We start from the raw sequence: 27,150 nt of genomic DNA, 5'->3' as shown, positions 1-27,150 counted from the left end.
TATATATATATATATGTGCCAAATAGGTAAAACTGGTCAATTAGCAAGAACTCATTTAAAATTAAGAGCTTTCTAAAAAATAGTTCTTATACGTTTAAACATATACTTTTTTCATTTATGTTAACATAAAAATTAATAATTTTGTACAAAAAAAATTAGAAAACTTACCTAAACTTTTTAAAACAAGCTCAATTTAATTTAGCCTAATCCAATTAAATACATTTTAGATAAGTTTACAATAATTTAATAATAAATACAAAATATATTTTTTCCATTAGGTTCAGAATGATTTTTGCGAAATTATTGCATACACAAATTTTCGCTTGCCTTATTCGGCAAAAAGAGGGTTGTTAATTAAGCCAAAATAGCAAGTTTTACCTATTCGACACGACATTATATACTTCTCAATCTTAATAAAATTCATTCCAACTTTTTTCAAGATACAATGTTAACCACCTTATCCACACTTCCAACAGTTCCCTTCTCAACTCGGCAATCTTATTCTTTCCTGTTCCATGTATGTAATTTTTGATCCATTTCATCAGCTATATTTTAGTGAGTGAAAGTGAGTGAGTGAGTGAGTGTGTGTGTGTGTGTGTGTGTGTGTGTGTGTGTGTGTGTGTGTGTGTGTGTGTGTGTGTGTGTGTGTGTGTGTGTGTGTGTGTGTGCGTGCGAGAGAGAGAGAGAGAGCGCGTGTACACTCGCCGATTTGCTTTTGCGGAGGTCAATACTTAGCTTGTGGTCCCGTCTTTTAATTAAGCCACCTTGATCAATATCAATGACTTTTGGGCTCCTAACCCTTATTATATCAACTCCTGAAGCTGTGTGCTGAGTTTGCCTCGACCACACTGCCTCATCCAGTTTTCAACCACCCTGAGCCTAAAGAAATGCTTCTTAACATCTGTCTTCAGTTTCCACCTCTGTTCCTTGATCTTGGTTCTCCTATTTCAGTGTACCTATCAATCCTATCGATTCCTCTTAAGATTCTGTAAGCATTAATCATGTTTTCCCTTGTCCTTTTCTCCTCTGTGCTCTTCAGGTTGGATTATTTCAACCTATCTTCATAATGCATCCCTTTCAATTCTAGCCGCTTTACCGGGTATGGGCTCCATACTGGGGCAGTGTACTCAATGACTGGCAGGACATGTGTCGTGTACAAGTTTCTCAAGGGTCTGGCTGTGTGGCTAAAGTACTTAGCACTTTGATGCAGCATGTGCAGTTTCGAATCCTGCTGTGGACTGAGAGATAACCTTTCTCTGTATATACCCGCTTGTTTCTGCATGGTGCATTGATATAAAAATCGCTTGTGAGGTCAGAACATACACGAAGCGAATGAAATAGCTTGAAACCATACTTGAGGCCCACTGGTGTGCCCGGGCTGGAAAAGGAACATGACTTGTAAAAAAAAGCTGCCCAGCTTTTGAGGCATGTGTAGCCAAGTGGTCTAGAACGTCACTTGGGGAACCTTGCCAACCTCCCTAACGTGGGTCTGAATCCTGCTGACTGCGATCTCTCTCACTCTCATTTATATATATATATAATTACCTGGAGTTTACCTGGAGAGGGTTTCGGGGGTCAACGCCCGGTCTGAGACTAGGCATCATGGTGGATCAGGGTCAGATCAACCAGGCTGTTACTGTTGGCCGCACGCAAGCTGACGTACGAACCACAGCCGGTTGGTCAGGTACTGACTTTAGGTGCCTGTTCAGTGCCTTCTTGAAGACAGCCAGGGGTCTATTGGTAATCCTCCTTATGTATACTGGGAAGCAACTGAACAGTCTTGGGCCCCGGACACTTACTGTGTTGTCTCTCAATGTACTCGTGGCACCCCTGCTTTTCATCGGGGGAATGTTGGATCTCCTGCCGAGTCTTTTGCTTTCATAGGGAGTGATTTTCGTGTACCAATCCCTCCAGGATCTTCCAAGTGTATATTATCATGTATCTCTCTCGCCTACGTTCGAGGGAATACAGATCAAGGACCTTCAACTGTTCCCAGTAGTTTAGGTGCCTTATCGTACTTATGTGTGCCGTGAAAGTTCTTTATACACTCTCCAGGTCTGCAATGTCGCCAGCCTTGAAGGGGCCCGTTAGTGTACAGCATTATATAGTCACTAAAACAGCATGTTGGGTGTACCCACCAGAATACTTCAGTCCTACACATGTGTACTAACTCTAGTGATAACAGAGAACTCCCATAATCCGAGAGAATAATATGGATACAGGAAAACTTTATTGTTTGCCTCATATTTTTGGCAGGAAAGTCTATTTCCGTGCATACATTATGCATAACATTTGTGATGGATTAACACTTGTTTCGAAATCTTCATCCAGTTCCCTGAGACAGGGCATGTCCTTAAGATTAGGGACGGGCCGATACCAAAATCTTGGCCAATAATGATACCGATAACGATGCCTAATTTTTGGCTGATACCGATATTTTCCCATATTTTTTATTTTTAAAATTACAATGAGCATGTTCAATATATGCACAATGGGTATTAAATACCACAATTCGCAAGGACAAATATTAAACAATTTAATTTTTTGAGATGTCGTTACTCATTACTTGGTTTGGTTATCAAAGGCACTTATTGATAGTGTGTGTGTGTGTGTGTGTGTGTAAGGTAGAATGATAAGGCTGATATTTTATAGCACACATGTAACATTAATAGGTTAGAAAGTATCGGCTGGTATCAGCTGTTTTTTAACCGATACCAATGTCATAAAAATGACATCGGTTAGTGGCGAGGCTTGTAAAGATACTATCATCGTCTTCACGCTTTACGTTCTCTCGCTTTGATCTACAGCAAATGGGACTATCGATGCCAAACTAGACTGCTGATGCACTACAGCAGATACACGAGTGTGCAATGAACATTAGGTCACCAGAACAAAATGCACAGGGAGGGATAAGGAACAGCCAATAGGAAATCTCCAACATGTAATGTCATCACTGCTAGGACGCAAGTTTTGACATTCAGATATTATTTGATGATACTCTGTACTAAGGGGCTTTACCAGTGATATTTATGATCCTTAGGAAATGGTCAACTTAGGGAAGCTGCAGCGATATACCAGTGATTTAAACTTTCATTGAGCTTGAAACCCAAAAAACTCCCCAACACTGTTAGAATAACTTTCCTACTAGTCTGCTAGATGCAATATTCAGAAATAAGAATACGGGCAATGCTATCTGTGTTATCTTTTGGATTCTATCCTCCACTTTCACCAGTCTAACAGATAACATTGCCTCATCTCTTTCGTCATCCATTATACAAGATGGAAATTTTCCTGAACATTGACTTAAGAAGTTCGTCGCATCCACAAATTACTGTGATAATGGGGAAACGCTATACTCATAGGGGTCATTCAATTTCTGGAGAAAGGAATCAAATTTAATCCAAGGGAACTCCAATTCCTTGGATCAATAATCCTTTAATAGAGTTAAGGAACCCTCGTTGAAGGGGCATATTCACCTAGTTTTCGGATGTCGAAGGAGGTGCCACACTTCAAGAAACATGTTAACCTAGGCACGGTCAGGTACCTTGTGGAATGAGATACGGCATCGTGGGCATCCAAATCATCAATTCTCTGTTCCATCTTCAGGTTTTTCAGATTTTTCTTCGAGGACTGTGTCAATTGCTTGGAGCGCCAGAGAAGCTCCCAGCATGATGCTGCCAGTGTGGGGAGACAATAACTGAGGACAATAGTTGTTGGGATAGATCTAACTGCATCAGTAGGTAACTGGTTGGTAGAGTTGATTTCACATTTGAAAATCCTGAAGATGAGTCTCAGGGACTCTTGCCGTCATTTCACCACTGGACGCTCGCTGACAATGTCGAACCGAAACGAAGGAAAAACTGGGAAAATTCTCGCAAACAGACTTCCAAACTATGTCCGCTTTTATTTATACTGAATGAAGTCTTCAACTTCAGTTTTAACACCATCGTATATTCGCTGCTTCAGCGCAGAGACTGTTTAGTCGAAACAAAACAGTAGCTTCTGATGACCGCTTTGTCAAAGAAAAGACAGAGGGAGTTATCAACGACAACCTTCTTTTTCAAGGCAGGTTGGGATACAACAAAGAAGGGCTTAATTTCGTCAAGTATCAAGAAGTTTTCTTAGATACAAGAATATCCGTAACTGCGTTCAGCACTAGATTAACCATAATTCGTATGTGCTGCGATCATGCAACTCCCGGAGCAACCTGACGGGAATGATGCAATCTGTAGATGAAGCAGTGATCAACACTGTATTTGCTGGTAATTATTCTGATCAACACAACAGTATTGCCTCCTTAATTTTTCTCACTGGTTTTCAGTATCACTAATGATAAGTTAGAAACATGTGCAACTCTTGGGTATCTTTAATGAGGAAAGGTTTCGCCACACAGCGGCTTCATCAGTCCATACAAAGGAGAATCGTGAAGAACAGAAGGAGAATGAGGTAATCAGTCCCTCAACCTTGAGGGATCTTAATACTTGGGAATTCTTCGCTCGCCTAACCCTTGGGCACGACTTACTTCCACATTGAACAAATGTGACACCACCTACAACTGCTGCACCTCTCCTGCCTACGGTATATAAGGTACTTCTCCGCACATATGCTGCATTATATTCAAGATTGATGGACTGACCACATTAAAGATACCCTAGAGTTGCACATGTGTCTAATTTGTCACCGTGTCGGTTCCCTGAACCATTCACCTACAAGTATCACTCATCTTTGACCTACCTACATCGGTGATTAAAAACTGCTTGATGCTCTGGTAAGGCTAACAATTTTAAATATAGTCATACTTCTACTATCTACAGTAAAGCTTCAAGTATTACTGACAGTGAGTCCCTAGCTATTTTGAAAACCTTGTTTTAACCATTTTCACTCTCCTTTAACACCGTTTCAGAAGAGTGAAAATGTCCAGTTCTAATGGAAACGTACGTACGTACGTGTGTGTGTGTGTGTGTGTGTGTGTGTGTGTGTGTGTGTGTGTGTGTGTGTGTGTGTGTGTGTGTGTGTGTGTGTGTGTGTGTGTGTGTGTGTGCGCGCGCGCGCGCGCGTGCATAATAGCCAATGAAAAATCACGAAAGCTCTTGGAATTTGACTGTTTTTTCACAGTGGTTATTCTGCATATTCTGATATCACCTGTTTACTGTGATCTTATTTCATATATATATATATATATATATATATATATATATATATATATATATATATATATATATATATATATATATATTATTATTATTATTATCACACTGGCCGATTCCCACCAAGGCAGGGTGGCCCGAAAAAGAAAAACTTTCACCATCATTCACTCCATCACTGTCTTGCCAGAAGGGTGCTTTACACTACAGTTTTTAAACTGCAACATTAACACCCCTCCTTCAGAGTGCAGGCACTGTACTTCCCATCTCCAGGACTCAAGTCCGGCCTGCCGGTTTCCCTGAACCCCTTCATAAATGTTACTTTGCTCACACTCCAACAGCACGTCAAGTATTAAAAACCATTTGTCTCCATTCACTCCTATCAAACACGCTCATGCATACCTGCTGGAAGTCCAAGCCCCTCGCACACAAAACCTCCTTTACCCCCTCTCTCCAACCTTTCCTAGGCCGACCCCTACCCCGCCTTCCTTCCACTACAGACTGATACACTCTTGAAGTCATTCTGTTTCGCTCCATTCTCTCTACATGTCCGAACCACCTCAACAACCCTTCCTCAGCCCTCTGGACAACAGTTTTGGTAATCCCGCACCTCCTCCTAACTTCCAAACTACGAATTCTCTGCATTATATTCACACCACACATTGCCCTCAGACATGACATCTCCACTGCCTCCAGCCTTCTCCTCGCTGCAACATTCATCACCCATGCTTCACACCCATATAAGAGCGTTGGTAAAACTATACTCTCATACATTCCCCTCTTTGCCTCCAAGGACAAAGTTCTTTGTCTCCACAGACTCCTAAGTGCACCACTCATTCTTTTTCCCTCATCAATTATATGATTCACCTCATCTTTCATAGACCCATCCGCTGACACGTCCACTCCCAAATATCTGAATACATTCACCTCCTCCATACTCTCTCCCTCCAATCTGATATTCAATCTTTCATCACCTAATCTTTTTGTTATCCTCATAACCTTACTCTTTCCTGTATTCACCTTTAATTTTCTTCTTTTGCACACCCTACCAAATTCATCCACCAATCTCTGCAACTTCTCTTCAGAATCTCCCAAGAGCACAGTGTCATCAGCAAAGAGCAGCTGTGACAACTCCCACTTTGTGTGTGATTCTTTATCTTTTAACTCCACGCCTCTTGTCAATACCCTCGCATTTACTTCTCTTACAACCCCATCTATAAATATATTAAACAACCACGGTGACATCACACATCCTTGTCTAAGGCCTACTTTTACTGGGAAATAATTTCCCTTTTTCCTACATACTCTAACTTGAGCCTCACTATCCTCGTAAAAACTCTTCACTGCTTTCAGTAACCTACCTCCTACACCATACACCTGCAACATCTGCCACATTGCCCCCCTATCCACCCTGTCATACGCCTTTTCCAAATCCATAAATGCCACAAAGACCTCTTTAGCCTTATCTAAATACTGTTCACTTATATGTTTCACTGTAAACACCTGGTCCACACACCCCCTACCTTTCCTAAAGCCTCCTTGTTCATCTGCTATCCTATTCTCCGTCTTACTCTTAATTCTTTCAATAATAACTCTACCATACACTTTACCAGGTATACTCAGCAGACTTATCCCCCTATAATTTTTGCACTCTCTTTTATCCCCTTTGCCTTTATACATGCTCTCTGCCAATCCCTAGGTACCTTACCCTCTTCCATACATTTATTAAATAATTGCACCAACCACTCCAAAACTATATCCCCACCTGCTTTTAACATTTCTATCTTTATCCCATCAATCCCGGCTGCCTTACCCCCTTTCATTTTACCTACTGACGCACGAACTTCCCCCACACTCACAACTGGCTCTTCCTCACTCCTACAAGATGTTATTCCTCCTTGCCCTATACACGAAATCACAGCTTCCCTATCTTCATCAACATTTAACAATTCCTCAAAATATTCCCTCCATCTTCCCAATACCTCTAACTCTCCATTTAATAACTCTCCTCTCCTATTTTTAACTGACAAATCCATTTGTTCTCTCTATATATATATATATATATATATATATATATATATATATATATATATATATAATTTTACGGGCATTATTATATAAAAAACATTTAATAATATTTAACATGCAAATAATTAAAGACATGCATCCAAGAAAGCAAGAGGTGAACAGCAACACTGGTAAGTGTAAGCAAAGAAAGAGCACATGCAGTGTAGATCTATCGGTATAAACTGATGTTATGGTGAATGTCAATGTGACGCAGCGAGTGCCTTGGGGTAGTCAAGCTTCAAACAAAGTTAAGTAATATATTGATATAGTATTGATAGAAAAAAAAAAGCTCATGAATTACGTGATTGTGAAAACATGTCTTGTATGTGCATATTTTGAAATAGAATCCACTCTTGTATATTTTGTAGATTTTTACATTTTTCTTTCCGAGATAAAAATAGCAAAAAAAAAAAAAAAAAAAAAAAAAAAATTGAATATAATAGTTCGATCCGTGGAACGAAAATGTCCTAAACATTAATCAGAGAAAATGTAGCTGAACAGTGCTGTGTGCGAAGGGGAACCATAACATAGTCAAGGTCCTACGGAAAGGGCACGAGTTTTCTTATGTCTTAAATTACTAATATATGAATACATTTATTTGCATAATGTTATTGCTAAAGGAAAAATACGGTAAGATGCCGTTATACTGATTATTAAAAACTCGAAGCGTCCACAACTTTTACAAGTCTACTGCCTTTCCGTGGAATCTTAATTATGTAAAACATCTAATATGGTTTGTCAGAAAATCCCTCTTGGATCACCTCCGTCACCCAGCTGCCGCTGAGCCACGACGGTATAGGTAGGCAGGCCGATCCCGAGGAGAGATTTTGAGATCAAACTCTAGTTGTAGAGGACAAAGGAGAGATTACCACGCTACGGTACCAGGACAATATTTACCCAACTGAGGGGGACAGAGAGTTGACACTGAAAGACAGAGATACAGTTGTCAATGGGGACCGATGCAAGGGTAGGCCGCCATGGTTGTATGCAACTAGTGGGTTATGGTTATCTGCATGTGCTTGTGGTGACTATGGTGGTATTGGTTGTGTAACACTGAGATGATGTGTTTAAGCATGGTAATGGTGGTCAATATGGCAACAGTAGCGATATGTAAAGTACGATGATAAGAGCATGTAATTATGGTAGCCAGCATAGCGGCGGTTGTAATGGACAAATCATATTGGGTTTTGTGGATGATAACGGTGGTAGTGTGGTCAATAGCGAGGTAGGTGGTGAATATGACTGTGTAGTTAGTATCACAAGGATACCAATGAATGTGGCAGTGTGGTACTGGTTTACGTGTCAGTGTAGGACTGGTGTACGTGTCAGTGTAATGCTAAATATTGAAAATGTAGCAGCATGGAAGTTGCAAAATGTGGTTGATATGGTTGTGTGGAGGCAGCCAGAGTGTGCACGTTAATGTATATAAGTGTGTTGGTAACGGTAATGGATGAGGTCGTGTAGCAGTGGTGGATGTGAAGGCAATCTGACAGTGTAGATGGGGGTAACAATGAGAGATATGATAGCATTGTGGTACAGACGGCGGAGTATTCATTAGTAAATATAGTCGAGGATGTGTCGGTGAAATGGTTACATTTTTTATTACTGTTCTTGTGGTGTGAGCTGGAAAAAGTCAAATATGTCAACAAGGAGACCTGGATGAACGATGGTCTGGACCCAGAGGTGGTGAGACAAACACTAAGCTTGCAGTGAAACCTTTGTTGTGACGTTTCGCACTTAATAAAATATATGTGATGACGTCCATCCTGGACGAAACGTGTTAATAAGGGTTTCACTGCAGTCTCTCTCACAAGGAGACCGTTAAGTGTCACAACGTTTTAACTATAAGATTCGTCAAATCCTTGATAACGCATCGTGTGAGATAAACACTGCCATGATAACAGGTCTCCTGTTTCTATACTTGTCTTAACTGTCCACTCGAACATAAAAATGCTGGTAGGTGAGGTAGAGTGGTGGTAATACTTGTAGGTGAGGTAAAGCGGTGGTAATACTTGTAGGTGAGGTAGAGTGGTGGTAATACTTGGATGTGAGGTAGAGTGGTGGTAATACTTGGAGGTGAGGTAGAGTGGTGCTAACAACTGTAGGTGAGGTAGAGTGGTGCTAACAACTGTAGGTAAGGTAGAGTGGTGGTAATACTTGTAGGTGAGGTAGAGTGGTGCTAACAACTGTAGGTGAGGTAGATTGGTGCAAACAACTGTAGGTGAGGTAGAGTGGTGCCAACAACTGTACGTTAGGTAGAGTGGTGGTAATATTTGTAGGCGAGGCAGAGTGGTGCTAACAACTGTAGGTGAGGTAGAGTGGTGGTAACACTTGTAGATGAGGTAGAGTGGTGCTAACAACTGTAGGTGAGGTAGAGTGGTGCTAACAGTTGTAGGTGGGGTCGAGTGGTGGTAATAATTGTAGGTGAAGTAGAGTGGTGCTAACAAGTGTAGGTGAGGTAGAGTGGTGCTAATACTTGTAGGTGAGGTAGAGTGGTGCTAATACTTGTGGGTGGGGTATTGTAGTGGTAATACTTGTAGGTGGGGTAGTGTGGTGACAATACTTGTAGGTGAGGTAGTGTTGGTACTACCTGTAGGTGAGGTAGAGTGGTGCTAATGCTTGTAGGTGAGGTAAAGTGGTGGTAATGATGGTAGGGGGTACAGTGATGGCAATGGTGGTAGGGCATAAAGAGGTGGTAATGGTGGTAGGGGATAAAGTGGTGGTAATGGTGGAAGGGGATAAAGTAGCGATAATGGTGGTAGGGGATATTGTGGTGGTAATGGTGATAGGAAGAATTGTGGTGGTAATGGTGGTAGGGGGGTACTGTGGTGGCAATGGTGGAAAGGGGGTATTGTGGTAGTAATGGTGGTAGGGGGTATTGTGGTGGTATTGGTGGTAGGGAGGTATTGTGGTGGTAATGGTGGTAGGGGGTATTGTGGTGGTAATGGTGGTTGAGGGTATTGTGGTGGTAATGGTGGTTGAGGGTATTGTGGTGGTAATGGTGGTAGGGGTATTGGGGTGGTAACGGTGGTAGGGGGTATTGGGGTGGTAACGGTGGTAGGGGGTATTGTGGTGGTAATAGTGGTAGGGGGTATTGTGGTGGTAATGGTGGTAGGGGGTATTGTGGTAGTAATGGTGGTAGGGGGTATTGTGGTAATGGTTGTTGGGGGGTATTGTGGTGGTAATGGTGGTAGGGGGTATTGTAGTGGTAATAGTGGGTAGGGGTATTGTGGTAATGGTGGAATGGGGTATTGTGGTGGTAATGGTGGTAGGGAGGTATTGTGGTGGTAATGGTGATAGGGGGTATTGTGGTGGTAATGGTGGTTGGGGGTATTGTGGTGGTAATGGTGGTAGAGGGTATTGTGGTGGTAATGGTGGTAGAGGGTATTGTGGTGGTAATTGTGGTAGGGGGTATTGTGGTGGTAATGGTGGTAGGGGGTATTGTGGTAGGAAGGTATAGTGCTGGTAGGAAGGTATTGTGGTGGTAATGGTGGTAGGGGTATTGTGGTGGTAATGGTGGTAGGAAGGTATTCTGGTGGTAATGGTGGAAGGGGATATTGTGGTGGTAGTGGTGGTAGGGGGTATTTTGGTGGTAGAGGGGTATTGTGGTGGTAATGGTGGTAGGAAGGTATTGTGGTGGTAATGGTGGTAGGGGATATTGTGGTGGTAATGGTGGTAGGGGATTTTGTGGTGGTAGGGGGTATTGTGGAGGTAATGGTGGTAGGGAGTATTGTGGTGGTAATGGTGGTAGGGGGTATTGTGGTGGTAATGGTGGTTAGGGGTATTGTGGTGGTAAGGGGTATTGTGGTGGTAAGGGGTATTGTGGTGGTAATGGTGGTAGGGGTATTGTGGTGGTAGGGGGTATTGTGGTGGTAATGGTGGTAGGGGGTATTGGGGTGGTAATGGTGGTAGGGGGTATTGTGGTGGTAGGGGGTATTGTGGTGGTAATGGTGGTAGGGGGTATTGTGGTGGTAATGGTGGTAAGGGGTATTGTGGTGGTAATGGTGGTAGGGGGTATTATGGTGGTTATGGAGGCAGGGGGTATTGTGGTTGTATTGGTGGTAGGGGGTATTGTGGTGGTAACGGTGGTAGGGGGTATTGTGGTGGTAACGGTGGTAGGGGTATTGTGGTGGTAATGGTGGTAGGGGGTATTGTGGTGGTAATGGTGGTAGGGGGTATTGTGGTGGTAATGGTGGTAGGGGGTATTGTGGTGGTAATGGTGGTAAAGGGTATTGTAGTTTAATGGTGGTAAGGGGTATTGTGGTGGTAATGGTGGTAGGGGGTATTGTGGTGGTAATGGTGGTAGGGGGTATTGTGGTGGTAATGGTGGTAGGGGGTATTGTGGTGGTAATGGTGGTAGGGGGTATTGCGGTGGTAATGGTGGTAGGGGGTATTGCGGTGGTAATGGTGGTAGGGGGTATTGCGGTGGTAATGGTGGTAGGGGGTATTGTGGTGGTAATGGTGGTAGGGGTATTGTGGTGGTAATGGTGGTAGGGGGTATTGCGGTGGTAATGGTGGTATGGGGTATTGTGGTGGTAATGGTGGTAGGGGGTATTGTGGTGGTAATTGTGGTAGGGGTATTGCGGTGGTAATGGTGGTAGGGGGTATTGGGGTAGTAATGGGGGTAGGGGGTATTGGGGTGGGAATGGTGGGAGGGGGTATTGCGGTGGTAATGGTGGTAGGGGGTATTGTGGTGGTAATGGTGGCAGGGGGTATTGTGGTGGTAATGGTGGTAGGGGGTATTGTGGTGGTAATGGTGGTAGGGGGTATTGTGGTGGTAATGGTGGTAGGGGGTATTGTGGTGGTAGGGGGTACTGTGGTAGGGGTATTGTGGTGGTAAGGGTGGTAGGGGGTATTGTGGTGGTAATGGTGGTAGGGGGTATTGCGGTGGTAATGGTGGTAGGGGGTATTGTGGTGGTAATGGTGGTAGGGGTATTGTGGTGGTAATGGTGGTAGGGGGTATTGGTAATGGTGGTAATGGTGGTAGGGGGTATTGTGGTGGTAATGGTGGTAGGGGGTATTGTGGTGGTAATGGTGGTAGGGGGTAGTGTGGTGGTAATGGGGGTAGGGGGTATTGCGGTAGTAATGGTGGTAGGGGGTATTGCGGTGGTAATGGTGGTAGGGGGTATTGCGGTGGTAATGGTGGTAGGGGGCCTTGTGGTGGGAATGGTGGTCGGGGGTATTGTGGTGGTAATGGTGGTAGGGGGTATTGTGGTGGTAATGGTGGTAGGGGGTATTGTGGTGGTAATGGTGGTAGGGGGTATTGTGGTGGTAATGGTGGTAGGGGGTACTGTGGTGGTAGGGGTATTGTGGTGGTAATGGTGGTAGGGGGTATTGTGGTGGTAATGGTGGTAAGCGGTATTGTGGTGGTAATGGTGGTAGGGGGTATTGTGGTGGTAATGGTGGTAAGCGGTATTGTGGTGGTAATGGTGGTAGGGGGTATTGTGGTGGTACTGGTGGTGGTAATGGTGGTAGGGGGTATTGTGGTGGTAATGGTGGTAGGGGGTATTGTGGTGGTAATGGTGGTAGGGGGTATTGTGGTGGTAATGGTGGTAGGGGTATTGTGGTGGTAATGGTGGTAGGGGTATTGTGGTGTTAATGGTGTTAGGGGGTATTGTGGTGGTAATGGTGGTAGGGGGTATTGCGGTGGTAATGGTGGTAATGGTGGTAGGGGGTATTGTGGTGGTAATGGTGGTAGGGGGTATTGTGGTGGTAATGGTGGTAGGGGGTATTGCGGTGGTAATGGTGGTAGAGGGTATTGCGGTGGTAATGGTGGTAGAGGGTATTGTGGTGGTAATGGTGGTAGAGGGTATTGTGGTGGTAATGGTGGTAGGGGGTATTGTGGTGGTAATGGTAGTAGGGGGTATTGTGGTGGTAATGGTGGAAGGGGGTATTGTGGTGGTAATGGTGGTACGGGGTATTGTGGTGGTAATGGTGGTAGGGGGTGTTGTGGTGGTAATGGTGGTAGGGAGTGTTGTGGTGGTAATGGTGGTAGGGGGTAGTGTTGGTAATGGTGGTAGGGGGTAGTGGTGGTAATGGTGGTAGGGGTAGTGGTGGTAATGGTGGTAGGGGGTAGTGATGGTAATGGTGGTAGGGGTAGTGGTGGTAATGGTGGTAGGGGGTAGTGGTGGTAATGGTGGTAGTGGGTATGGTGGTAATGGTGGTAGTGGGTGTGGTGGTAATGGTGGTAGTGGGTATGGTGGTAATGGTGGTAGTGGGTGTGGTGGTAATGGTGGTAGGGGGTAGTGGTGGTAATGGTGGTAGGGGGTATTATGGTGGTAATGGTGGTAGGGGGTTGGTAGTGTTAGTTATGCTGACTGGGACAACATTTCCGTAAAAAAAGTATTAAAAATTCAAGAGTAACTTTTGTTTTGGAGATACAACGTGACAATGATACCAGTGATGCTGGCCCTGCCTGGCACTGACAGTGATGCTGGCCCTGCCTGGCACTGACAGTGATGCTCGCCCTGCCTGGCACTAACAGTGATGCTGGCCCTGCCTGGCACTGACAGTGATGCTGGCCCTGCCTGGCACTGACAGATGCACGCTCTGCCTGGCACTGACAGTGATGCTGGCCCTGCCTGGCACTGACAGTGATGCTGGCCCTGCCTGGCACTGACAGAGATGCTCGCCCTGCCTGGCACTGACAGTGATGCTGGCCCTGCCTGGCACTGACAGAGATGCTCGCCCTGCCTGGCACTGACAGTGATGCTGGCCCTGCCTGGCATTGACAGTGATACCAGTGATGCTGGCCCTGCCTGGCACTGACAGTGATGCTCGCCCTGCCTGGCACTGACAGTGATGCTGGCCCTGCCTGGCACTGACAGAGATGCTCGCCCTGCCTGGCACTGACAGTGATGCTGGCCCTGCCTGGCACTGACAGAGATGCTCGCCCTGCCTGGCACTGACAGTGATGCTGGCCCTGCCTGGCACTGACAGTGATACCAGTGATGCTGGCCCTGCCTGGCACTGACAGTGATACCAGTGATGCTGGGCCTGCCTGGCAATGACAGTGATACCAATGATGCTGGGCCTGCCTGGCAGTGACAGTGATACCAGTGATGCTGGTCCTGCCTGGGACTGACAGATACCAGTGATGCTGGCCCTGCCTGGCACTGACAGTGATACCAGTGATGCTGGCCCTGCCTGGCATTGACAGTGATACCAGTGATGCTGGCCCTGCCTGGCACTGACAGTGATACCAGTGATGCTGGCCCTGCCTGGCACTGACAGTGATACCAGTGATGCTGGCCCTGCCTGGCACTGACAGTGATACCAGTGATGCTGGGCCTGCCTGGCACTGACAGTGATACCAGTGATGCTGGGCCTGCACGGCACTGACAGTGATACCAGTGATGCTGGCCCTGCCTGGCACTGACAGTGATACCAGTGATGCTGGCCCTGCCTGGCACTGACAGTGATACCAGTGATGCTGGGCCTGCCTGGCACTGACAGTGATACCAGTGATGCTGGACCTGCCTGGCACTGACAGTGATACCAGTGATGCTGGTCCTGCCGGGCACTGACAGTGATGCCACAAGTGATGCTGGTCCTGCCTGGCACTGACAGTGATGCCACAAGTGAAGCTGGCCCTGCCTGCCACTGGCAGTGATTCCACAAGTGATGCTGGCCCTGCTTGGCAATGACAGTGATGCCACAAGTGATGCTGGCCCTGCCTTGGACTAACAGTGATGCCACAAATGATGCTGGCCCTGCCTGGCACTGACAGTGATGCCACAAGTGATGCTGGCCCTGCCTGGCACTGACAGTGATGCCACAAGTGATGCTGGCCCTGCCTTGCACTGACAGTGATGCCACAAGTGATGCTGGCCCTGCCTGGCACTGACAGTGATACCAGTGATGCTGGCCCTGCCTGGCACTGACAGTGATGCTGGCCCTGCCTTGGACTAAGAGTGATGCCACAAGTGATGCTGGCCCTGCCTGGCACTGACAGTAATGCCACAAGTGATGCTGGCCCTGCCTGGCACAGACAGTGATGTCACAAGTGAAGCTAGCCCTGCCTTGCACTGACAGTGATGCGACAAGTGATGCTGGCCCTGCCTGGCACTGACAGTGATGCCCCAAGTGATGCTGGCCCTACCTCGCACTAACAGTGATGCCACAAGTGATGCTGGCCCTGCCTGGCACTGACAGTGATGCCACAAGTGATGCTGGCCCTGCCTGGCCCTGACAGTGATACCACAAGTGATGCTGGCCCTGCCTGGCACGGACAGTCATGCCACAAGTGATGCTGGCCCTGCCTGGCACTGACAGTGATACCACAAGTGATGCTGGTCCTGCCTGGCACTGACAGTGATACCACAAGTGATGTTGGCCCTGCCTGGCACGGACAGTCATGCCACAAGTGATGCTGGCCCTGCCTGGCACTGACAGTAATGCCACAACCACAAGTGATGCTGGCCCTGCCTCGCACTAACAGTGATGCCACAAGTGAAGCTGGCCATGCCTGGCACTGACAGTGATGCTACAAGTGATGCTGGCCCTGCCTGGCACTGACAGTGATGCCACAAGTGATGCTGGCCCTGCCTGGCACTGAGTGATGCCACAAGTGATGCTGGCGCTGCCTTGCACTAACAGTGATGCCACAAGTGATGCTGGCTCTGCCTGGCACTGACAGTGATGCCACAAGCGATGCTGGCCCTGCCTGGCACTGACAGTGATACCACTGATGCTGGCGCTGCCGGGCACTGACAGTGATGTCACAAGTGATGCTGGCCCTGCATGGCACTGACAGTGATGCCAAAAGTGATGCTGCCCTGCCTGCCACTGGCAGTGATGCCACAAGTGATGCTGGCCCTGGCTGGCACTGACAGTGATGCCACAAGTGATGCTGGCCCTGCCTGGCACTGAGTGATGCCACAAGTGATGCTGGTCCTGCCTTCCACTAACAGTGATGCCACAAGTGATGCTGGCCCTGCCAGGCACTGACAGTGATACCGCAAGTGATGCTGGCCCTGCCTGGCACTGACAGTGATACCGCAAGTGATGCTGGCCCTGCATGGCACTGACAGTGATGCCACAACCACAAGTGATGCTGGCCCTGCCTCGCACTAACAGTGATGCCACAAGTGAAGCTGGCCCTGCCTGGCACTGACAGTGATGCCACAAGTGATGCTCGCCCTGCCTGCCACTGACAGTGATGCCACAAGTGATGCTGGCCCTGCCTGCCACTGACAGTGATGCCACAAGTGTTGATGGCCCTCCCTGCCACTGACAGTGATGCCACAAGTGATGCTGGCCCTGCCTGGCACTAACAGTGATGCCAGAAGTGATGCTGGTCCTGCCTGGCACTGACAGTGATGCCACAAGTGATGCTGGCCCTGCCTGGCACTGACAGTGATGCCACAAGTGATGCTGGCCCTGCCTAGCACTGAGTGATGCCACAAGTGTTGCTGGCCCAGGCTGGCACTAACAGTGATGCCACAAGAAACGCTGGTCCTGCCTGCCACTAACTGCCAGTGATGCCACAAGTGATGCTGACCGTGCCTGGCACTGGCAGTGATGCCACAAGTGAAGCTGGCCCTGCCTTCCACTGACAGTGATGCCACAAGTGATGCTGGCCCTGCCTAGCACTGAGTGATGCCACAAGTGATGCTCTCCCTGCCTTGCACTAACAGTGATGCCACAAGTGTTGATGGCCCTGCATTGCACTGACAGTGATGCCACAAGTAATGCTGGCCCAGCCTGGCACTGACAGTGATGCCACAAGTGATGCTGGTCCTAACTGGCACTGGCAGTGATGCCACAAGTGATGCTGGCCCTGCCTGGCACTGACAGTGATGCCATAGTGATGCTGGCCCTGCCTGGCGCTGACAGTGATGCCACAAGTGTTGCTGGCCCTGCCTGGAACTGACAGTGATGTCACAAGTAATGCTGGCCCTGACTGGCACTAACTGCCAGTGATGCTGACCGTGCCTGGCACTGACAGTGATACCATAAGTGATGTTGGCCCTGCCTGGCACTGACAGTGATGTCGCAAGTGATGCTGGCCCTGTTTGGCACTGACAGCAATGCCACAAGTGATGCTGGCCGTGCCTGGCACTGACAGTGATGCCACAAGTGTTGCTGGCCCTGCCTGGAACTGACAGTGATGCCACAAGTAATGCTGGCACTGACTGGCACTAATTGCCAGTGATGCCACAACTGATGCTGACCCTGCCTGGCACTGACAGTGATACCACAAGTGATGCTAGCCCTGCCTGGCACTGACAGTGATGCCACAAGTGATGCTGACCCTGTCTGGCACTGACAGTGATGTCACAAGTGATACTGGCCCTGCCTGGCACTGACAGTGATGCCACAAGTGATGCTGGCCCTGCATGGAACTGATACTGATGCCACAAGTGATGCTGGCCCTGCCTGGCACTGACAGTGATGCCACAAGTGATGCTGGCTCTGCCTGGCACTGACAGTGATACCACAAGTGATGCTGGCCCTGCCTGGCACTGACAGTGATGCCACAAGTGATGCTGGCCCTGCCTGGCACTGACAGTAATGTCACAAGTGATGCTGGCCCTGCCTGGCACTGACAGTAATGTCACAAGTGTTGCTGGCCCAGGCTGGCACTAACAGTGATGCCACAAGAAACGCTGGTCCTGCCTGCCACTAACTGCCAGTGATGCCACAAGTGATGCTGACCGTGCCTGGCACTGACAGTGATGCCACAAGTGATGCTGGCCCTGCCTGGCACTGACAGTGATGCCGCAATTGATGCTGGCCCTCTCTGGCACTGACAGATGCCACAAGTGATGCTGGCTTTGCCTGGCACTGACAGTGATGCCACAAGTGATGTTGGCCCTGCCTGGCACTGACAGTGATGCCACAAATGATGCTGGCCCTGCCTGGCACTGACAGTGATGCCACAAGTGACGCTGGATTTGCCTGGCACTGACAGTGATGCCACAAGTGACGCTGGCTTTGCCTGGCACTGACAGTGATGCCACAAGTGAAGCTGGCCCTTCCTGGCACTGACAGTGATGCCGCAAGTGATGCTGGCCCTTTCTGGCACTGACAGATGCCACAAGTGATGCTGGCTCTGCCTGGCACTGACAGTGATGCCACAAGTGATGTTGGCCCTGCCTGGCACTGACAGTGATGCCACAAGTGAAGCTGGCCCTGCCTGGCACTGACAGATGCCACAAGTGATGCTGGCTCTGCCTAGCACTGACAGTGATGCCACAAGTGATGTTGGCCCTGCCTGGCACTGACAGTGATGCCACAAGTGATGTTGGCCCTGCCCCGCACTGAGTGATGACACTAGTGATGCTGGCCCTGCCTGGCACTGACAGTGATGCCACAAGTGACGCTGGCTTTGCCTGGCACTGACAGTGATGCCACAAGTGAAGCTGGCCCTGCCTGGCACTGACAGTGATGCCACAAGTGATACTGGCCCTGCCCGGCACTGACAATGATACTACAAGTGATGCTGGCCCTGCCTGGCACTGACAGTGATGCCGCAAGTGATGCTGACCCTGCCTGGCACTGACAGTGATGCCGCAAGTGATGCTGACCCTGCCTGGCACTGACAGTGATGCCACAAGTGATGCTGGCCCTGCCTTGCACTAACAGTGAGGCTGGCCCTGTCTGGCACTGAATGTGATGTCGCAAGTGATGCTGGCCCTGCCTAGCACTAACTGGCAGTGATGCTGGCCCTGCCTGGCACTAACTGACAGTGATGACAAGTGATGTTGGCCCTTCCTGGTACTGACAGTGATGCTACAAGTGATGCTGGCCCTGCCTGTCACTAGCTGACAGTGATGCCACAAGTGATGCTGGCCCTGCCTTGCACTAACTGGCAGTGATGCTGGCCCTGCCTGGCACTAACTGACAGTGATGACAAGTGATGTTGGCCCTTCCTGGTACTGACAGTGATGCTACAAGTGATGCTGGCCCTGCCTGTCACTAGCTGACAGTGATGCCACATGTGATGCTGGCCCTGCCTGGCATTGACAGTGATGCTAGCTGGTCTAGTGGCTAACGCGACGGGCTGGAGTTTTGAGACTCTCTGACCGCGGGTTCAATCCCGTCCGGGGTATGGTTTGTTTGCAATCGTGTCATTACGATTTCGTGAGTCACATTGACAGTGATGCTTTCTCTACCTGGCACTAACTTATAGTGACAGTAAGTGATGCTGGTGATAATGATGATGGTGTACGTAGTATGGGAAAATGTAATGGTGGTAATAATTTTGTTGTCGGTAAGGGATGTGTTGATAGTTTTAGTGAAGGAAGTGGTGATAGTGGTAGTGATGAAGCCATAGTTCTGGTGATAATAGTAATTGTGACATTAACTGTAACAGTGATTGTGAGAGCGGTGGTTAGATCATTGGCAGTTTAGGTGAAAGTGGTGGTGAGGGCAGTGGTAAGAGCAGTGGGTTTTTGTGATTGCAGATGTGGTGATAGTGGTTGTAAAAAGATCGAATATCTTACAACTGCTGAGAGTGGTGATTTTTCTGGTGAATATGTGATGAGCACAGGTGGTGGTAAGGCACTGGTGTAGGTGGTAGCAGTGATAGTGCTGGTGGTTGTGGTGTAAGTACCGACGATGATGGTGGTGGTGGTGCTGGTTAATTTATGAGTGAGAGACAGTGGTGATGACAGTGCTCTTGACCTGGTACACACACTTCACCCGCGATCAGCAGCGGCTGCGGCTGACCAGTCCTACTTTCACTATTTTGCTGTGCTAATGTGCAGTATTCTGCTAAGATTGCACAAAGATCAAAGCTCAGTGACTAACCTTCAAGTGATGTGTTTTTGTTGCTTAGCACCTAGCATTCATGGCAGTACCTAGCATTCATTGCGGTCAGCACCTAGCATTCATGGCAGTCAGCACCTAGCATTCATGGCAGTCAGTACCTAGCATTCATTGCAGTCAGTACCTAGCATTCATTGTAGTCATTACCTAGCATTCATTGCTGTCAGCACCTAGCACTCATGGCAGTCAGCACCTAGCATTCATTGCAGTCAGTACCTAGCATTCATTGCAGTCAGTACCTAGCATTCATTGCAGTCATTACCTAGCATTCATGGCAGTCAGTACCTAGCATTCATGTCAGTCAGCACCTAGCATTCATGGCAGTCAGTACCTAGCATTCATGTCAGTCAGCACCTAGCATTCATGGCAGTCAGCACCTAGCATTCATGGCAGTCAGCACCTAGCATTCATGGCAGTCAATACCTAGCATTCATGTCAGTCAGCACCTAGCATTCATGGCAGTCAGCACCTAGCATTCATGGCAATCAGCACCTAGCATTCATGGCAATCAGCACCTAGCACTCATGGCAGCCAGTACCTAGTATTCATGGCAGTCAGCACCTAGCATTCATGGCAGTCAGCACCTAGCATTCATGGCAGTCAGCACCTAGCATTCACCCTTGTCAGCATCTAGCATCCGTGCCTCTCAGCACCTAGCACTCATGCCTCTCAGCACCTAGCATTCATGCCAGTCAGTACCTAGCATTAATGCCAGTCAGGAAACCTAGCATTCATGCCAGTCAGCGCTTACCATTCATCCCTGTCAGCACCTAGCATTCATCCTTGTCAGCACCTAGCATTCATCCCTGCCAGCACCTAGCATTCATCCCTGCCAGCACCTAGTATTCATCCTTGTCAGCACCTAGCATTCACCCCTGTCAGTACCTAGCATTCACGCCTCTCAGCACCTAGCATTCATGCCAGTCAGCACCTAGCATTCATGCTTCTCAGCACCTAGCATTTATCTCTGTCGGTATCTAGCGTTCATCCCAGTCAGCACCTAGAATTCATGCCAGTCAGCACCCAGCATTCGTGCCAGTCAGCACAGTTAGTCATGCCAGTCAGTCAGCCATTCATGCCTGTCTTCTCATAATTTTATGAGAAGGCCGAAATTAAGTTTGCAACATCAGTTCGCAGCAGAAAGTAACCACTACTTGCAAATGCAAGTTTTGTCGGTGCAATGTTATGGGCATCATTTATCACCCTTGTCAAGGTACCGGAATCAGAATAATAATAATTGCAAACTTATTAAGAAATAATTATGCAATTGCTAGAAAGACAAAAAGCAAACTGACTTATAAATTATATATCTGATATCGAACTAAATTATTAAGAACGCCTGCAATACTCAGTATCAGATTATCATTATTTCGTATTTTTTAAACACGGTCATTTATCTTCAGGAAACAATTGTTCAAGAGCACTGTACTACAAAATGTAGAATAATTACAATTTTTTTATGGAAAATGAAGAGTGGAATCTGTATTCGCAAAGATGAGAGGACATTAATCTAGCAAATAAAATAATTATTGGAAGATGTTTGTGTGAACACAGTCTAAGAGGGACGGAAATAAATGGTATAAAATACCGACACAATGGAAATATAAACACAAATGCAGTATAATGTGATCCTTTATTGACAACGTTTCACCCACACAGTGGGCTTTTTCAAGTCACACACGGATCTACCTGGGGTTGGAAGGTACGAGAGTATTTATAGTCATGTTGAGGTCAGGTGGAGAATGCTGCAGCTGATGATCTACCGGGTGGGGTGATAGAGTCTTGGGTAGCTTGGCAGGGGTATTGGACAAGTTGTGAGTAGACCTTCTGCAGTGTTCTATGTTCTTATGTGGGATAGCGATGAAGAAGTTTCTTGGCGAGTGGTTCAGCTATGTTATAGAAGCCATAGTTCTGGTTGAAATTGTTGGTTATAGAGATAAACGATGATTCCAGGATTCTTCTGTATTGAGTGTTGTCTTCTGTGGCTATAAGTCTTGAGTTTCTGTAGTTAATTAAATGGTTGTGTGAATTGCGATGTTGTACACAGGCATTCCTTGTATCGTCAGTCCTGCTTGCATATTGGTGTTCTGAAATACGTGTTTGGAGGTCTCTTGATGTTTCGCCCACATATAATTTGTTGCAGTCATTACAAGGGATTATGTATACCCCTGCAGAGGATGGAGGCTTGTCCTGTCTACTACTGGTGATGTCCTTGATGGTCGTGGTTGTGGAGGTAGATACTTGGAATGATGTTTTGGCAAAGATGTTGGAAACATGTTTGGCAATGGAGTTGGTGGGAAGGACTATGTATCTCTTCTCGGCAGTGTCTTCTCTGGGTGTGTTGAAGATGTTTAATGCTCGCCGTCTGCAGTCTCTGATGAAGTGACGAGGATAGTGGAGTTTGGAAAATACTTGTTCAATTATAGTGCATTCTTCCTCAAGGAACTCGTTGCTGCAGATTCTGAGTGCACGCAGGAAGAAGCCTATAATTACACCACGTTTGGTTTTGGTGTCGTGGTGAGAGTAGAAGTGGAGAAGATCGTTTTGGTTGGTGGGTTTTCGATAGACTTTAAAACGAAGTTCGTGGTCAGCTTTGCAGAGTAGAACATCAAGGAAAGGAAGAGTGTTGTCGACTTCTTCTTCAAGTGTGAACTGGATTGAAGGCTCGACCTGGTTGAACTTGTCTTGGAGAGCTTGAACGTTGAAGCGTTTAGGAGTTATGAGGAGAATGTCGTCAACATAACGGAGCCAGGTGACAGACGAAGGAATAATGGTGGAGAAACGTTCGGCTTCTAGATGTTCCATGTATAGGTTCGCCAGGACTGCACTGAGTGGCGAACCCATGGGTAGTCCAAAAGTCTGCTGAAAGAGGTGATTTTCGAAAGAGAAACACGTAAAGCCAACACATAGTTCAACAAGGTCGATGAAATCGCTGGCTGGAATGGGAAGATCAAGTGAGTCGTCAATTTTCCTGCGCAAGAGATCGATGGCTTGTTTAGTAGGTACTTTAGTGAACAGGGAAGTCACGTCAAGGCTGGAAAGTTTCTTGTTCCTGATGTTGATGTTGCGAATGCGATTGAGAAGATCACCTGAGTGTTTGAGATGTGCTGGACTGATAGTGCCCAAGAGTTTAGAGAGGTGTTTGGCGAGAATTCCTGAGAGCTGGTGGGGAGCACTGCCTATTCCCGAGGATATGGGCCTCAGTGGGATACCAGGCTTGTGAGTCTTCAAAGGACTCGCCGCATTCTGAGGGGCTCAGAACAAGGGAAGAAACTTCTGCACACCATGCCCAGCAACCCCAGACCTGCCAGAATGTACGGCCTGCCAAAGACTCACAAGCCTGGTATCCCACTGAGGCCCATATCCTCGGGAATAGGCAGTGCTCCCCACCAGCTCTCAGGAATTCTCGCCAAACACCTCTCTAAACTCTTGGGCACTATCAGTCCAGCACATCTCAAACACTCAGGTGATCTTCTCAATCGCATTCGCAACATCAACATCAGGAACAAGAAACTTTCCAGCCTTGACGTGACTTCCCTGTTCACTAAAGTACCTACTAAACAAGCCATCGATCTCTTGCGCAGGAAAATTGACGACTCACTTGATCTTCCCATTCCAGCCAGCGATTTCATCGACCTTGTTGAACTATGTGTTGGCTTTACGTGTTTCTCTTTCGAAAATCACCTCTTTCAGCAGACTTTTGGACTACCCATGGGTTCGCCACTCAGTGCAGTCCTGGCGAACCTATACATGGAACATCTAGAAGCCGAACGTTTCTCCACCATTATTCCTTCGTCTGTCACCTGGCTCCGTTATGTTGACGACATTCTCCTCATAACTCCTAAACGCTTCAACGTTCAAGCTCTCCAAGACAAGCTCAACCAGGTCGAGCCTTCAATCCAGTTCACACTTGAAGAAGAAGTCGACAACACTCTTCCTTTCCTTGATGTTCTACTCTGCAAAGCTGACCACGAACTTCGTTTTAAAGTCTATCGAAAACCCACCAACCAAAACGATCTTCTCCACTTCTACTCTCACCACGACACCAAAACCAAACGTGGTGTAATTATAGGCTTCTTCCTGCGTGCACTCAGAATCTGCAGCAACGAGTTCCTTGAGGAAGAATGCACTATAATTGAACAAGTATTTTCCAAACTCCACTATCCTCGTCACTTCATCAGAGACTGCAGACGGCGAGCATTAAACATCTTCAACACACCCAGAGAAGACACTGCCGAGAAGAGATACATAGTCCTTCCCACCAACTCCATTGCCAAACATGTTTCCAACATCTTTGCCAAAACATCATTCCAAGTATCTACCTCCACAACCACGACCATCAAGGACATCACCAGTAGTAGACAGGACAAGCCTCCATCCTCTGCAGGGGTATACATAATCCCTTGTAATGACTGCAACAAATTATATGTGGGCGAAACATCAAGAGACCTCCAAACACGTATTTCAGAACACCAATATGCAAGCAGGACTGACGATACAAGGAATGCCTGTGTACAACATCGCAATTCACACAACCATTTAATTAACTACAGAAACTCAAGACTTATAGCCACAGAAGACAACACTCAATACAGAAGAATCCTGGAATCATCGTTTATCTCTATAACCAACAATTTCAACCAGAACTATGGCTTCTATAACATAGCTGAACCACTCGCCAAGAAACTTCTTCATCGCTATCCCACATAAGAACATAGAACACTGCAGAAGGTCTACTCACAACTTGTCCAATACCCCTGCCAAGCTACCCAAGACTCTATCACCCCACCCGGTAGATCATCAGCTGCAGCATTCTCCACCTGACCTCAACATGACTATAAATACTCTCGTACCTTCCAACCCCAGGTAGATCCGTGTGTGACTTGAAAAAGCCCACTGTGTGGGTGAAACGTTGTCAATAAAGGATCACATTATACTGCATTTGTGTTTATATTTCCACCGTCTAAGAGGGACGGCGAACGTGTGTATTATATATTGTTACATGTTGAAATAAATGGAAATGTTGACATGCGAAACTGGTTTTTATGGTCGTAAAGTGAGGGCAGTTATTTGTATGAAAAAGAGAAAGCTACGAGGGTTAACGAGAGGGAAATGCATATAATAGCTAGAATGTGTATATTAAAAGTTAATAATTGTTAATATTCTACACTAAATAATAAATCTTCTTTATACACAGTTGAGTAGAAAACATATCGAGTGAAACAGTCTTACATGGGTACTGAAGACAAGTCAGTGTCTTCACATAAATTCACATGAATCTATCATACAATGGAGTGCCTCATGGAATTAATTTTGCCAATCTTTTCATGAATTTGACGTGTATATTTTAGAAGATTGGAGACTAAATATGTTGGCATACATGAACATGCTTAATCTGTATGCAATTTGTGGGGCATTTAAATTTATATGTATCCTAATTTTGTACTGTTAGTTAGTATATAAAAATATGAATGACAGATCTATGCTTCGCATTTTGCAAGTAACTGACACGAAAAACGTCATATATAAAACTGCCTTTACTTTACAGGAGTGTGTTGAACATGTAATGGGAACAGGAACATGTTAACAATAACTATCTTATAAGCAGGATTTTGCCATACTATATGTAAATATATGAGTGCTGCAAATGCATATGAGGGAAAGATACATGTATACTAAGGAAGCCTTATATTTAAGGAACCTAAAAATATAGAAAAGGATCTTAAATCTACAATCTACACTTACACAACTACAGCAAGGATATATTATATATTCTGAAATAATTTAAGGGTAATAAAATATTCGGCATTATCAAACTCACATTCTGACATTTCAAGTTATTTTAACACAAAACTGGGAGGTAGGTTTGCGTCCACAATACTAAACGTTTAACGTGTGCAAAACTATTATCTGGCTAGGTAAGTAATAAAATCTTAAACGTCAAGTAAAACTTATCATATTTAAAACAAACTGAAAAAAATTGCTATCAACCTAATTCTTTACCAATAAAAACTCTTAATAAACAATAAATCTAATGAACTAACTCAAAATAAAAAAAGGGCCAAATTAACAGCTGTACAAAGTGCTGAAACCCTAATATAATACATACAACTAAAGGGCGGGGTAAGAGCGAGTGTGTGTGTAGAGAGATGTTAAGCAGTGGTGGTTTAGAGGGGCACCTATTTACTGCTAGGTGAACATGGGCTGCAGATGCAAGGGTGATGGGGCGAGGGCAGGAGTGGAGAGAGGGTGAGTGGTGAGGGAGAGTGGAAGAGGAGGTAGGGAAACCTGTCAGGTATGAACACTTCTAGAGAGAGGCAGGGAAGATGCAAGAATGAGTAGTGGAGCAGTGGGGAAGGAAGGGAGGATGAGCAGTGGGGAGGGAAGGGAGGGAGGATGAGCAGTGGGGAGGGCAGGGAGGGAGGGAGGATGAGAAGTGGGGTGGAAAGGGAGGGAGGATGAGCAGTGGGGTGGGAAGGGAGAGAGGGAGGATGAGCAGTGGGGTGGGAAGGGAGGGAGGGAGGATGAGCAGTGGGGTGGGAAGGGAGGGAGGATTAGCAGTGGAGTGGGAAGGGAGGGAGGATTAGCAGTGGGAGGGGGGAGTGAACCAGGTGTATTTACAAACCAACTCTGACCTACAATGTCAATCAGCGCTTTTTACAATAACAAATAAATACAACCATACACACACACACAACACTCGTAACCCAAAACTATATTTAAAAAATAAATATAAAACAGCAGACCCACTAAGTATATAAATACTAAGTTAAAATAACCAGAAAAAATAACTGTTGCGTCCATTAGCTCTGCTAGAACCTCCCCAGGACCTGCCATACCTCGTGGGGGATTACTGTTAAGTCTTCACGTTTCCCTAAATAGTTTTTGATCGGCTTTCAAGACTGTAGCGTCTACGATTACTACCAGCTCCAACGAACAGGATTTTGTATTTTAAACTTAAGTTATTTCAGCTAAACACAACAAAGGCTAAATTATTTCAGCTAAACACAACATAAAGGCTATTTCCAAAATGACCCGCGAAGTCGTAATGACAAGATTTCCCGATTAGGGAGTTTCAAAAATGTTTGTCCAAACGTTCTTAGAGAATTATTTTATTATATATGCGTTTATAGAATCATAGGAAAATGTGTTTCAGCGCTCGATG

General features: G+C 46.4%; 1 protein-coding gene across 1 annotated transcript in view; it reads right to left on the bottom strand.

The window, feature by feature from the left end:
• The window catches only part of LOC128698807 (peripheral plasma membrane protein CASK-like), a 380,387-nt gene that overhangs the window by 111,125 nt on the left and 242,112 nt on the right, over nucleotides 1-27,150 (bottom strand). The window contains exon 6 of the mRNA XM_070097823.1: nucleotides 8,109-8,135. Within this exon, the coding sequence (XP_069953924.1) occupies nucleotides 8,109-8,135 (27 nt within the window). The remainder of the gene's footprint in view (nucleotides 1-8,108; nucleotides 8,136-27,150) is intronic.

This window comes from Cherax quadricarinatus, chromosome 59, assembly GCF_038502225.1.
Source record: "Cherax quadricarinatus isolate ZL_2023a chromosome 59, ASM3850222v1, whole genome shotgun sequence".
Taxonomy (NCBI): Eukaryota; Metazoa; Arthropoda; class Malacostraca; order Decapoda; family Parastacidae; genus Cherax; species Cherax quadricarinatus.
Note: the sequence above shows the minus strand (reverse complement) of the source record. Positions and strands in the feature narration are given on the sequence as shown.